The sequence below is a fragment of the Canis lupus genome, chromosome 1 (assembly GCF_011100685.1).
Source record: "Canis lupus familiaris isolate Mischka breed German Shepherd chromosome 1, alternate assembly UU_Cfam_GSD_1.0, whole genome shotgun sequence".
NCBI lineage: Eukaryota > Metazoa > Chordata > Mammalia > Carnivora > Canidae > Canis > Canis lupus.
In genome coordinates, this window is record NC_049222.1 from 82,787,619 (window position 1) to 82,799,965 (window position 12,347).

At 42.0% G+C, this 12,347-nt stretch overlaps 1 protein-coding gene and 1 long non-coding RNA gene across 14 annotated transcripts in view; one reads left to right on the forward strand and one right to left on the reverse strand.

Moving 5' to 3' along the window:
• The window catches only part of PCSK5 (proprotein convertase subtilisin/kexin type 5), a 457,726-nt gene that overhangs the window by 50,307 nt on the left and 395,072 nt on the right, over positions 1-12,347 (reverse strand). For both annotated transcript variants that reach the window (XM_038527061.1, XM_038527060.1), the window contains exons 25-27: positions 5,348-5,390; positions 2,624-2,760; positions 1,605-1,805 (exon numbers count right to left, since the gene is read on the reverse strand). In XM_038527061.1, the coding sequence (XP_038382989.1) occupies positions 1,605-1,805; positions 2,624-2,760; positions 5,348-5,390 (381 nt within the window). The remainder of the gene's footprint in view (positions 1-1,604; positions 1,806-2,623; positions 2,761-5,347; positions 5,391-12,347) is intronic.
• LOC119870832 overlaps positions 1-12,347 on the forward strand; it is a 77,178-nt gene that overhangs the window by 23,462 nt on the left and 41,369 nt on the right. For all 12 annotated transcript variants that reach the window (XR_005354141.1, XR_005354135.1, XR_005354143.1 and 9 more), the window contains one exon: positions 3,545-3,629. This is a non-coding gene — a long non-coding RNA (uncharacterized LOC119870832). The remainder of the gene's footprint in view (positions 1-3,544; positions 3,630-12,347) is intronic.

Genomic DNA, 12,347 nt, shown 5'->3' on the forward strand with positions numbered 1-12,347 from the left:
AGAGGGGTGGGTGTGGTGCTCTGACAAAGGGGAACAATCAAGGCTTGATTTCTGCTTGCAAAGTGCGTAGTCCAGTTGAAAGGGACGTGTAATCATTTGGGGAATCAAATCTGCTCTGACTCTTGGCTCCCTGGACCTTTTCATCATCTGGATGCCAGATAAAATACAGATGTTCTGAGCTAGAAACACAGCACCAGACTATTTTCCTCTTGGCTTGCACTGCCTCTTAAATGCCTGAATGCCAGACAAACTCGTTTTCAGCATTTGGGTCCAGCTATAATTCACAGAAGATATCCCAATCTGGATTGAATGATTGTCTTCCCAGCTATGTCTCTGAAACTGGCCCATGTTCTCCGTGGCCCTTGGCTGCTGGGTTTGTGATGGTCTCTGAGCTGCTTTTCCTTTAAGTCACACATGGTGACACTGTCGTGGTGGATAGTCGCCATGGATGTCCCTCCTCTGAAATCCAGCAAGAGCCTTTCTCCTGCCTGGGATCTATCTGTCTCCCCAGCCCATTGAAGACTCATCCTGGGCAGACCTCCTCTGCTGCTGCACTGAAATGACCTTTTTTTTAAAAAAACAAATCCTTGCCTTGAAATCAAACGGGAGAGCATCCCTTGTTTTCATGAGCATCTCTGCATAGAATGTGAGTCAGATTTTTCCAGCAGGAAGAGGGTTTTGTTTTTTAACCACCAGAGACACAGAGAGGTAATTGGAGTTTGTAACTACCTTGCAGAGAGGTCATTGGAGTTTGTAGCTTCTTTGCAAGGAAGCCTGTGACTGAGGCTCCTGTGTGAGGAGGTCAGTATTGAAGATGCAGGTAGGAATGAACATGCACAAGCCTTTACTATTATATTGCAAGCTTCCACACCTTTCCTCCTGCCCCCATCAAAAATCCCCACTTTCTTTATCTGCAACTGGAGGAAGACTTTTATTTTATTTGAAAGACAGGGGAGGGGCAGAGGGAAGAGGAAGGGAGAGAGAGACACTCAAGCAGACTCCCCACTGAACGTAGAGCCGGATTCGAGGATCAATTTCATGACCTGGAGATCATGACCTGAGCCAAAATCAAGAATTACATGCTTAATCAACTGAGCCACCCAGGCACGCTTGGAGGGGAGCTTTTAAAAGGCAACCTTGAATGATGCTAAGTTCTAATCAGCCAGCCAGATTAGCTGCCTCAGCTTAAGATCTAGTACTTTAGAGTGATTCTTCCTTGCCCAGCTGAAAAAGCCCACCCTTGCCAGTCGTTTTCCTTTCCCTTGGATCAAAGCTACTCTGAAATCTTTGAGACAATGGTCATAGGGCCATTCCCCTACAGTTCTCTCCTTACCTGCTCCGAGGTCTCCTCCACCGGATAGGCACTCCCTGGCCATACCAACCAAAAGGTGTGCTTGGGTTTCCCACCAGGTCAGATGCCAACCAACCACAGCCTCCTACCCAATCCTGCCCAAACTGGATTCCCACTCTGAGCTTTGGTTCACTGCCCTGCCTTTGTCTCTGGGATATCCCAAAAGCAAGTGTTAAGGTTGGGGGAGGCAGGCAGAGAAGGTAGCCAGACACCTGCTCACACTCTACCTCTCTCTTTCTTGGGAGGCACATACCATTCCAGAATTTGCCTTCCACGTGGGGCTGGGCAGGACCCACACACGTCCCATGCTGCAGCTGCAGTCCTTCCTGACAGCTGCTGCACTGGTGGGGGCCGAGGCCAATGCAGCTCTTGCAGGCCGGGTGGCAGGGCTCACATTCTCCCACTTCTGGGTTGCCGTAGAAGCCAGGGCCACATCTCCTCACACAAGTGCCACCTGCATGAGAACAGAGAGGGGGCATGAGGGTGAGTCCCTGCCGGCTTGGCTTGGTGCTCCATGCAAGGCTGAGGGGAATCTCAGGACCAACTTTTTGTTTGAGTTTGTTTTTATAGAAACCAAAATGACATAAGCCTATTTCAACCAAGAAACGTGTCCTAAATCCAATATTTCAGTCCTCTTTCAACCAAACATTTAAGTTTGCTCAAGGGGCTAAGGGGTTAAGAGCATGGAGTAAAGAGCTTTAAATTCTTAGGGCCTTGGAAGAGAACAAATAAAATGAATCTCTGTGCAGAACTGCTGGGGATCAATGTGGGCTGTCCGCCGCACCATCTCTCCTGCAAACATTCGAGAGCACTGGACTGTTAGTCCCTTGACTGGAAGACTCATAGTGTGTTTCTTTCCTAACCATCTGGGATTGCCCAAAACCGAAGACAAAGGATCCTGTTTAACTTTTACAGTGCTTAGGAATGTATAGCGTGGATTGAGTCTCAAGACAAGAGTCATGGTTCTGAATATTCCAGGTGATTCGTTCCAAGGCATTTATCTTCAATGTTCCCACCACCCACCCCCTCCTTCACTCTTGTTTCCATCAGCTTGGAGATGTTTGAAATTAATTAGTGAACTAGGAACTCTGCTTCAGTAATAAAAGCAGAAGGAAGTAGTCCTGGCTAATGTTTATTTTCAAACCAAATTAAAATCCATCCTTGGACAAGATGCATAGGAAAAGTCTGAAACCAATCAAGCAAGTGCTCTTATTTCTGGATGGGACTTGGGAGCCTTGTTCTTCCTTTGTGCTATGCCATTCTCGGGCTTACCCAGGAGAAAGAAGCCCTCTTCACACCAGTAGCACTCATGCTGGTCACAGTTGCTACAGTTGGTATCACACGCTTTACATTCAAATTCTTCACTGTAGGTCTTCTCAGGACAGGTTTTATAACAGTGGTGGTCAAACCTAGGGAGGAAGAGATGGAGTTTCTTCCATGAGCTATGTTGATATATTTCTCTCAACCACCCCAATTTAATTTAATTTAATCCTTAACATTTGTCTACACATCATTTTTAACAGGTATAGATATTTGGGTTTCAAAGGCAAAAACTTTGTCTTGGTCTATGTATGGTCACTAAGCAAGTCATGAACCACCTTCCTCTGGACCCTGAGGACCCTTCACCCATCAGCTGTGAAGAGGCTGGGGAGAAGGAAAGGGTACTAATATTCATTTATGGAGCGTGGATTTTGCATTAAGGCCTCATTTCAACTTCCATGCAATTCCCATATGGTGGCTATTACTCGTCTTGAATTTCTGGTTAAGGGAATTGAGTCTCAAGGTTAAGTACTCAAAGACCCATAGGGAGTTAAAGCCTTACCTGGGATTTGAATAGCTTGTGTGCTTTTGTCACATGGCAATAGGAAGGGGAGGTGATATTGAGACCTACCATCTTTGACTTGTAGAATTGAATTCAGGGGATGATTCAGAGCTCATAAAGTACCTGCCTTCATCCTGGATTTTCTGACTCCTGATAGGGACAAGGTCTCCATGCAAACACTAGGAAACAGCTCAGTGTTGAGTTCAAGTAACTTACCAAAATGTCTACAACTAGATTATTTATTATTATGATTTTTTACAGCTAGATTATTAATATTAAGAAGGAAGTGTCTTAGCTTGTACGTATTTATATTTATATTAATATATGCATATTATCCCTTCTTATTCTACATTCTAAGTGTTGTATTTCAGACTCGGTTGAATTACTGGCTCATGTGAAGGGGGAGTGGAATCAAGCTGACCTTTGCCCTTTGATGAATTTCAGAGCAACGACAAGGTATCTGAGGAAAGTTTTTATTTCTTCACTAACAACTTCTATTATATAGTGTTTTATTCGCTATCTTCAGAGTTACTAAACCTTCTAAAGGGTTGTTATAAATGCATGTTTCTTGAAACAAGTATCTCATGTTTTACTCTCAGTGATACTGGGCACGTTCTTTCAGTGTGTTCGTCTCTCAAGGGGTTTTCTGGAACCTGCTCATTAGTAGCCAGCAGCACGTAGGAGCAGGGCTGGCTCCAAGGTTGAATGGGATGCTCCCAGGTGACAGGGGAAGTGGATGCATGTTCGAGGGGTGTGCCCTCATGTCAACATGAGGAAGTGTGCAGTTAGGCTGGAGGGATGCAGTGAAGAGGAACCGGGATGGAGGAACTCCTCACCCACTTTTTTCTTTCTGTCATCCACTTCTGTGTGGTCACTATTTGAGTCTAAATTCTCCTTTCTTCATTCTTCGAGGAATATTCTGTGCCCCCAACTGTGTGACCTCACCAAAGAATGTTTGCATTTCTGCTGTTGGTCTCTGCCCCAGGTGGTCTGTGGCGGGCTGTGTGCTGGGTAAAGGCCAACTATGAACATGCTGACAGATTGCTTTCTGCTCATTTACTTTCATCTGTACTACCTTATAATAATTAAGTTTGGGGGCCTCTTCTCCATTCTTCCTCCCCTGTTTAAATGGAGCAGTAAATTAAATCAGTAGGTCAAGAATGTGGAGATGTAGACCTAGTTAATGTAGAAGGGAACAGGCTACTCTACAAGAGTTGAATGACAACTATACACTTAGGTAATGATAAGGCTAACTGATTCTTTTTGAATCTTGAGCCCCTCGAATGTGATAGAGGTGAAAGGCAGTGTGGTGACAGGAGGACCCAGCCCACTAAAGTTGAGGCGACCTAAACCTGGACCCCCCCACTGGCTTGTGGTACAATATGAGGAAACCCACAGGCTCTCTGACCTTCAGTTTCTTCCTCTGGAAAGTAACATCAATCCCATGTCCCTAGCAACATTTGTGGAAAGGTGAAGAGAATAACTGGTGGATGAGTTTACCATAAAACTCCCCCGTTCCTAGCATGACAGGGAGGAATTGTGCAGCTTATGCATTATTTAGGCCTTCCTTTTCTTCTCCTCTGCCTTCTTATCTTTTCTCCCAAGATAGGCACCAGTGTGCCCTAGGAGGTAAACTAAGATAGGAAGGGGAGGTGATGTTGAGACCTACCATCTTTTACTTGTAGCGTTGAATTGGAGAACTCTGGGAATGATTATTATCTGTGTTTCCTTTAACCTAGTGGTCCATGTCTCTCATTACCCAGAAGATGATTCAGAGCTCATAAAGTACCTGCTTTCATCCTGGACTTTCTGACTCCTGTTAAGGACAAGATCTCCATGCAAACATTTGGAAATAGCTTGCGTGGGGTTGGGTATATTGTTAAAGTTTGTTCATGAATAGCAAGGTCTGAATCCTGGTAACCCATGGCAGGATTCCTAGACACCAGTGTCAGGTTGGGTGACTTCCAGGACCAAGAAAAAGAGGGCCTCCTTTTGAGGCAAGAAAACAGCTGGGCTCTTATTGCTAAATCCAAGAATTGTTCATTAATAGCCTGACAGGGCAGAGTCGCTTCAGGCTGCACGGCCTCTTTGCTTTAATCACTGGATTTAGGATTAAGTCAGTAATGCTTAAACTGCAGAAAAGTTAGTGCCATGAAAAAAAATGCCAGACTTACATGTAATACCCCGTAGTGCATGATGTACACGTTCCTGGATCATCTAGAAGAAAATTATAATAATGAAACATAATAATTACCGAGTCCATCATTTGGAAAAATGGGCTTTGGAGAAGTCGTGGCTTGAGACAAACAATCTTATGGGATGTTTCATAAAAGGCACTGTCCAGAAATGATATTTGCACAGATTATACCATTTTTAATTAGTAACAAGATGTATGCTATGACTTAGCTTTATCAAAGCTAGTCAAATAAGAGTTCTCGTGAAGAGTTGGCCCTGATTTTCAAGAAGTATAGTCTTAAGCTCCTAGGTCTTCAAATTGCAGAGTAGGAACCATCCTCATGAAGCGTCTCCTGGCTTCTACTGAGGGAAAGGCATCAAACATCCACACGTGTATTTGGAAGGGGCTATGGGCTCCCTACTCTGAATGGTAGGTTTTCCATGAGCTACCCCAAATGCCTGGCAATGTGAGGGATTGTGATCTGGGAGGCTCCTTTGAAACCTGGACAATTATTTTTTTCCAATACAGTATCTACTTTGTGTTGGGTACTTCACAAACCTCTTGAAGAGTTTTACATTACTGTCCTGTTCTCATTAAGTACAATGATTCAATGTGTCCCTTTTGGGTCAGAGAAGGGACTCTTTCCTACAGCTTTCGGGGACTTAATGAGAGAGAAAGGGCTTTGAGAATCACTAATTCAGTCTATTTCCCTTCGTTGTAACCCTCCCTGAAAGATGCCAATTCCCAGATCCAATTATTAAGGGAATTCTATAATTTCCGTTGGCTGGCCCTGCAAATCCTGTGACTCACAGAGCTACCTCCAGTTAAGTTTCTGTGATATTCCAGTTCTGCGCTTTTCATTCCAATAGGAGATGGAAAAAATAATTACTCCTCTTTAGAATGTGAAGATTGTATGCGACCTTTAACTTTACTTAAACCAAACAAAATTATGTCCTGTGAACTTTGTGCACTGCTTTCCTTTCTAATCTACTGTAGACTCTATTTTGGTTTTCACAAAGTCTGTCCCTCACTCGAATCTTTAGCCAAATGTCCATCTCGGGTTCTCCTAGGGATGTTGCAAGGCAATACTATTGCATATGACACATCATATGGCTAATGTATTACACCAAAAGTTATTGTGAAAAAATTTCTATGAGAGGCTCTGCCACTTATCCAGGGATTGATGGTACATTCTAGAAATAGCCTTGTGATGATGCAGTGGAGAGGGTACTGGCCTGGGAATTGGGTTATCTGTTTCTAGTTTGAAGTTTTACCCCTGGTTTAACTGCCTCGTGAACTTGCATAAATGCTGCTCTGCTTTGTGGGCTCTGATTTCTGCAGGTACAAAATGATCTGGTTGGAGAAGATGGTTGCTAAGACTCTTATAAAGTTAAAAATTCTGAAATTGAGTCTAGCGGGGTTTGGCAATGTATGATCCACACTGGGGCCAGATCCAGCCATGCCCCTTATATAGGAAGGATTGAACAAGAGTCAAGACAGCCAAGGACATAGCCAGACCATGTTATGCAGGAGGCCATGATATGCTTACTGTAGGGAAATGGTTTTTGTGTCTGTTAGATGGTGACATGGTTTGTTATAGGGCGACCAGAGCTGGACAGAGAAATGAACCATAAAGCAGGCTAATTAAGTGATATAAGGAATCTCACGCTAGAGGTACCATGAAAAAGAAAAGCACACCGGAATTCTTAGAATTCCTGAGAGTGTGTAGAGGGGGCTTTATGCATCTATAATCCATTGTTTGGGGATCTGAATCCATTTTAAGGTGGGGCACAAATGCCCCAGAGAACACAGGTGGTTCCACTGGGTAAGTTTATTTCCTGCTACAAGTCTATGCTTGCATCTGTATTCTTTTCAGTTCTATTCCTAAATAAGCTGCTACTACTCAGCTCACAGTTGGGCAGCTTACTTTTCCCTGCCTGTCCCCGATGAACATATTTGACTCTGACAGTTTTGCTAATTTGGCAAGGGCTGGGGAAATTCTAATCCTGTTCTCTAATGTTCTGGCCATCCCTCCCATCTAGGAATTTAATGAGTTTGCTCTCTGCTCCTTTAAGCAGGTCACTGATGAAAATGTTAAACAGAACCAAGCCTCAGAAATGTGCATACCAATGTAATCTTGAGTCCAGGGACCTTTCCAGCCCAGATGCACAGTGAATTTGGTACCTTCACAATAGTTTGCATAAATGAATAATGCATAGTACAGGAAGTATGTCTTATAACAGCTTATGAATGCCCATTAGTCTTTCTCATTATTACTGGCTATTCTGAAGAATAAGAATTATTTAAAAAAATTTTCCACCCCAGAAGATCCACAAGTCAGACATAAGCTAAATGGATTTAGCTTGACCACTGAGAAGCAGCTGTTATGGGATTAAGGAAAGGTAACAGTCCCAAACCTAGAAGTTGACTCTAAGTCAAATTGGCATTTGGATGGTAAGGAGGGTTGGCTTAAGGAGAAAGATGAATTTTCCTGGCTTGTAGTGGTGTGCGTGTTTGTGTGTGTGTGTGTGTGTGTGTGTTTGGGAGCTGGGGGTGGAAGAGTCTAAACAAGCTAGAATCGTGGACTGTCTTGGTGGTGGTATCCAAAGTTTAAATGTTTAAATAGCTCTGGTTACTTGGTGCTGTCAAACTTTTGAGCTGAGAGAACACAGTTTGAAGGGACATGGGGCAAGTTCAGTCAGAATTTGCAGAGAACCTCACACATTTGGGGAAAAAAAGCCTTCAGAAACAGTTACTGGCTTCCAGCTGCTCACATCCCCACTAAGGAGAATGTATGAGCAGATGCCTTGTCATGATGGAGATACAGCCTACTTTATTGAGAGAACTCTTTCTATTGTAGAAAGAGTTTCTATGGGGTGGGGTGGGCAGGACTACGATGTCCCCTCTCTTTGGAGAGGTCTTTGTGATCCTTTGTGTCACTTTTCCATAGTTTCCTTAGCTTTGTCAGTGCTGGGGCTCGTGGAAAAGTCATCCTTCTCATGGAGATGTTGACTGCTGCTGTCACCTTCACCCTGTGGTCAACTTACACCCTCTGCCATTTTGTTCTCAGTAATACCTATAGACTTCATCATTGCATATGGATGGATCAGGGCTACATTAGGAGTTATATACATCAGGGACGCCTGGGCGGCTCAGCGGTTTAGCACCTGCCTTTTGGCCCAGGGTGTGATCCGGGAGTCCTAGGATCGAGTCCCACTTCGGGCTCCCTGCATGGACCCTGCTTCTCCCTTTGCTTCTCTCTCTGTGTGTGTGTCTCATGAATAAATAAATAAAATCTTTTTTAAAAAAGGAATTACGTACATCTAACTCACAAAATGCATTGGAAAAGTGGTATTTTAAACTTGAAATGGAGCCAAATTGTCAAAATGTCCAGAGAAGAAGAATGTGTTGCTTATGGTTTACATAAACTTGGAGTCACATAATTAAAGATACACAGAAGCTAAAATTATTCTAATTTGGTTTTCTAAATTATTGTATATTCATTTTTCACTTGAAGGAGACAAAGGAGACATTCTTTTTTTCTAATTTAAAGAATAGCCCCTTATCATTATAATATCTAGATATGCCAGAATTAGCCATGGATCAGGTATATTGGCTGAGTGGAATTGCCTCTGCAAAACTGTGGGGAAAAGTTAAGGTCAGCATAGTTTGTCTTTCAAGATTTATTTTCAGGCTTCTGAATTTCCATCCAGACCCCATGGTAGCCAGGCCTCCTTACCACTGCCCGTTGAAACCGGTCAGTTCTGTAGTCCTTTACTGCACAGATCGACTATTACTGCCCAGGATGATAGACTATGGACACGTTAAATTTATGCTCTTGAGAGGCTTCCAGGTTCTTCCCTACTTCAGTCCTTCCTCAGGTGTCCTAGACTCATTAGGCTCCTTTGGCTTTGACCTCTTAGGCCACATCTGTAAGCGTTCCATAAAGCAGCACCTGCTTTATTGTAATTCATCATCCCTAGATGCTTGCTTTTCCCACATGACTTCAACCTTTTGGCTTAGTTACCTTCCCAGTTCCAACTGCCTGTATTCCAGACTCGACCATACTTGGGCCTATGTTTGCCTTCCGAGTGTTTCTCACACTAAAGCAAAGTAGTGGGCCAAAACTGATGCTTCGCCCATTCTTCATAGGTTTCTAGCCCCACAATACTCTATAAGTTCCCTAATTACAGAATCTAAAGTAATAATGTCCATACTGTTTTGACTGATCACCTCATTAGTTTAAAAATTTAGCATATGCCTGCAATGTACATATGTGTGTGTATGAATTATTTATGTGTGCTAGTACATGAATGTTTTACATTTTAAAAAATATATAGTAGAAGAATAAAATAGAAAATGTAATAACAAAATGATTGTAAATACAAGTCCTGTCTTTTTCTGCAGGTCAGTGGGCTGTCTTGCATATTTCTATTCAGAGACGAGTGACTTAGGCCATACCTAACAGAATGCCACACCTAAGGTCATAAATTCATATACTAATTTTCCAAAAATATGTTTTACACTTGATTCTTTAAAGTAGCAACCAGAAGGAATGGTTCTCTGATGGGTTACACATCTCATGTGTATAAGGACTTCCTCCACTTGACTTTCAGCCCTTCCATATTTATAGACAGACTCTATGATTCTAATTAACTTGTTCACCTAGCATTTTGGGGTTGGGAAATAAGTTGAAAAGATAGATGTAAATGAGCATATTTGAATGATCTGACTAGATTCCACTTTTCTCACCCTCCCATTGCCCTCCACAGCTTTTGTACGTAAATGTGTTCTCCAGAGAAAACCTTCTAGATTTAAATAACCAGTGATTATGTCCTATGAAAGACAACATGAAAATTCATCTGATGAGAATACAATAGAAAAGTATGATACACTTATACATTAAAATTTTGTTTCTCGAGGATATTTAATGACATGGCAACATTTTCATGGTAGGCTATGTGAATAGGGATGATAATCCACATCTAGATATGTATATAATATGTATGCATATCTATCTGCATGTACAGATATGACTATCAAAAATCATAAGAAAAAGCTAGTGTTAATAGTAATTATTTCTGATTTTATGTGTGTGTGTGTGTATATATCTACATACATGTTTCTATATTTTCCTCATAAATGTGTGCTATGGAATTAGTTAGAAAAAGAAATATATTAAGGAAAGAAAGTGCATGCTCAGGTTATGAGTTCCAAGAATCATTTATGCCACATGTTTGGAAACAGTCTTCTCCAAAGACCTCTCTCCCCAGAGAACTGGTCTTTTGGTCACAGTCTTCATTTTCTGTCCCTTTTTGGCACACTTCTACTTTTTCATATTTCCATTTTGTTTCTCAGCAATTCCTAAGTCTGTTTCGCCAGGACAAGACAGACCTTCCATGGGGTTTGGTTAAAACCATGGCAGATGTTTATATAGACTTCTTTTTAAAAATTCACTTTTAATTTGAAATGTGTTTCTGATAGGATTCTGTAAAGGAGACAGAGCACCAGGAAGTGGGGTTATTCTTGGCTCTGCCTCAAGACTGGATAAGACACTGTTACTTGGGCCAAGCATTCTTAAACAGTTCTCTTTATGAGCACCTGCGGCCTTGTTGGCGCATCAGCAGAGTGTCCATCCCCTACTGAGATGTACTACTGTTCCCTTTGAGGGAAGAGATGGTATTACAAGCAGCCAATACTTAAATTGTTTTGGAAGTTAATTAAGCATGTTGTCAATAACGCATATTCTCCCCGAGTAAATGTGTACTTAGTTATTGGATGGTGCTATACAAATCTGTAGGAGAGGCACTGGCGTTCTTCATTCCACTCAAAAATAATGACTGGGTAAGAGATTTATATGCCCATAGAGTGCAACTAATTATAAGCCCCAAATAGCTCTAAAAAGTATGTAATTTGGATAGGCCTTGTACTCAGAATTGCTTCAGATTGCTTCAAAAACACTCACGTACAAAATGGACCCTTGACCAGCTTTGCCAAAACAAGATTTTTCTGGAAGGTTCAGTGGTGCTGGGATACAAAGTACTTAGTTAGGGGGACTGTTGATGATTTTCAATCATTTTGTCCTCACCGGTGTCCAAAGACAATGAGTAAATATTTGAATTGGCAATAATGTAAATAGTACAGCTGACAATGGGGTACAACCCCCTGGAGGGACACAGTAGTAGAGAGACCAGAATAAATAATCTAAATCATTGTCTACAAATGTTTGCTAAAAGAGGGCTCAGTTCTCTATCGGACTCTAGTCTTTACCATGTCCTCTGGTTCCAACAGTGGACTATCATAATAGGCAAACTGTTTCTAGATTTCCAATCCTCTCTCAACCAACTAACCAACAGGTGGAAGTGATGGATTAATAATATACACAGCTGAGTGCCTATGAGGATCGTTCACTACAGCTGTTTGTTCATTCACTTATTCCATCATTCTGAAGCTTACATTTTAGAGGGAAAACAGACAATAAAAGGAAAATTAGATAATTATTATAATGTAAACTAAATGTAAGTCTTCAATAAATGCACAAAACAGCCAATAAAATGCAGGCTTCATGAGGACAGGTGGTTTTGCTTTGTTTTCTTGTACCTCGGTGCCATGAGTGTTGCCTGGCACGTAGCAGAAGCTCCAAAAATATGCATTGAATGAAGAAGAAAAACAAGTAAATAAGTACATAAATTTGGATAAAAGGTTAGAGAGTGATGAGATTAGAATGGAGATAAGAGGTCTTAATTTGGATAGGCTTGCTGGGAGAGAGCCTTTCAGGAATTGCATTTGAGTGGAGATCAGAATGGGAACAAGGAGATAGCCATGTGGGTTCTAAGGGTAGTGTTTCAAATAGAGGCTAAGAAAGCTTCATCTGTTCAAGGGACATTGAGAAGGCCATTGGGGCTACAGTGGATAAAGAGAAAGAGAGAGAGTCAGGAGATGAGGCCAAGGTCATAGGCAGGATCAGATCAAATATCATCTTCTAGGCCAGGCTTAAG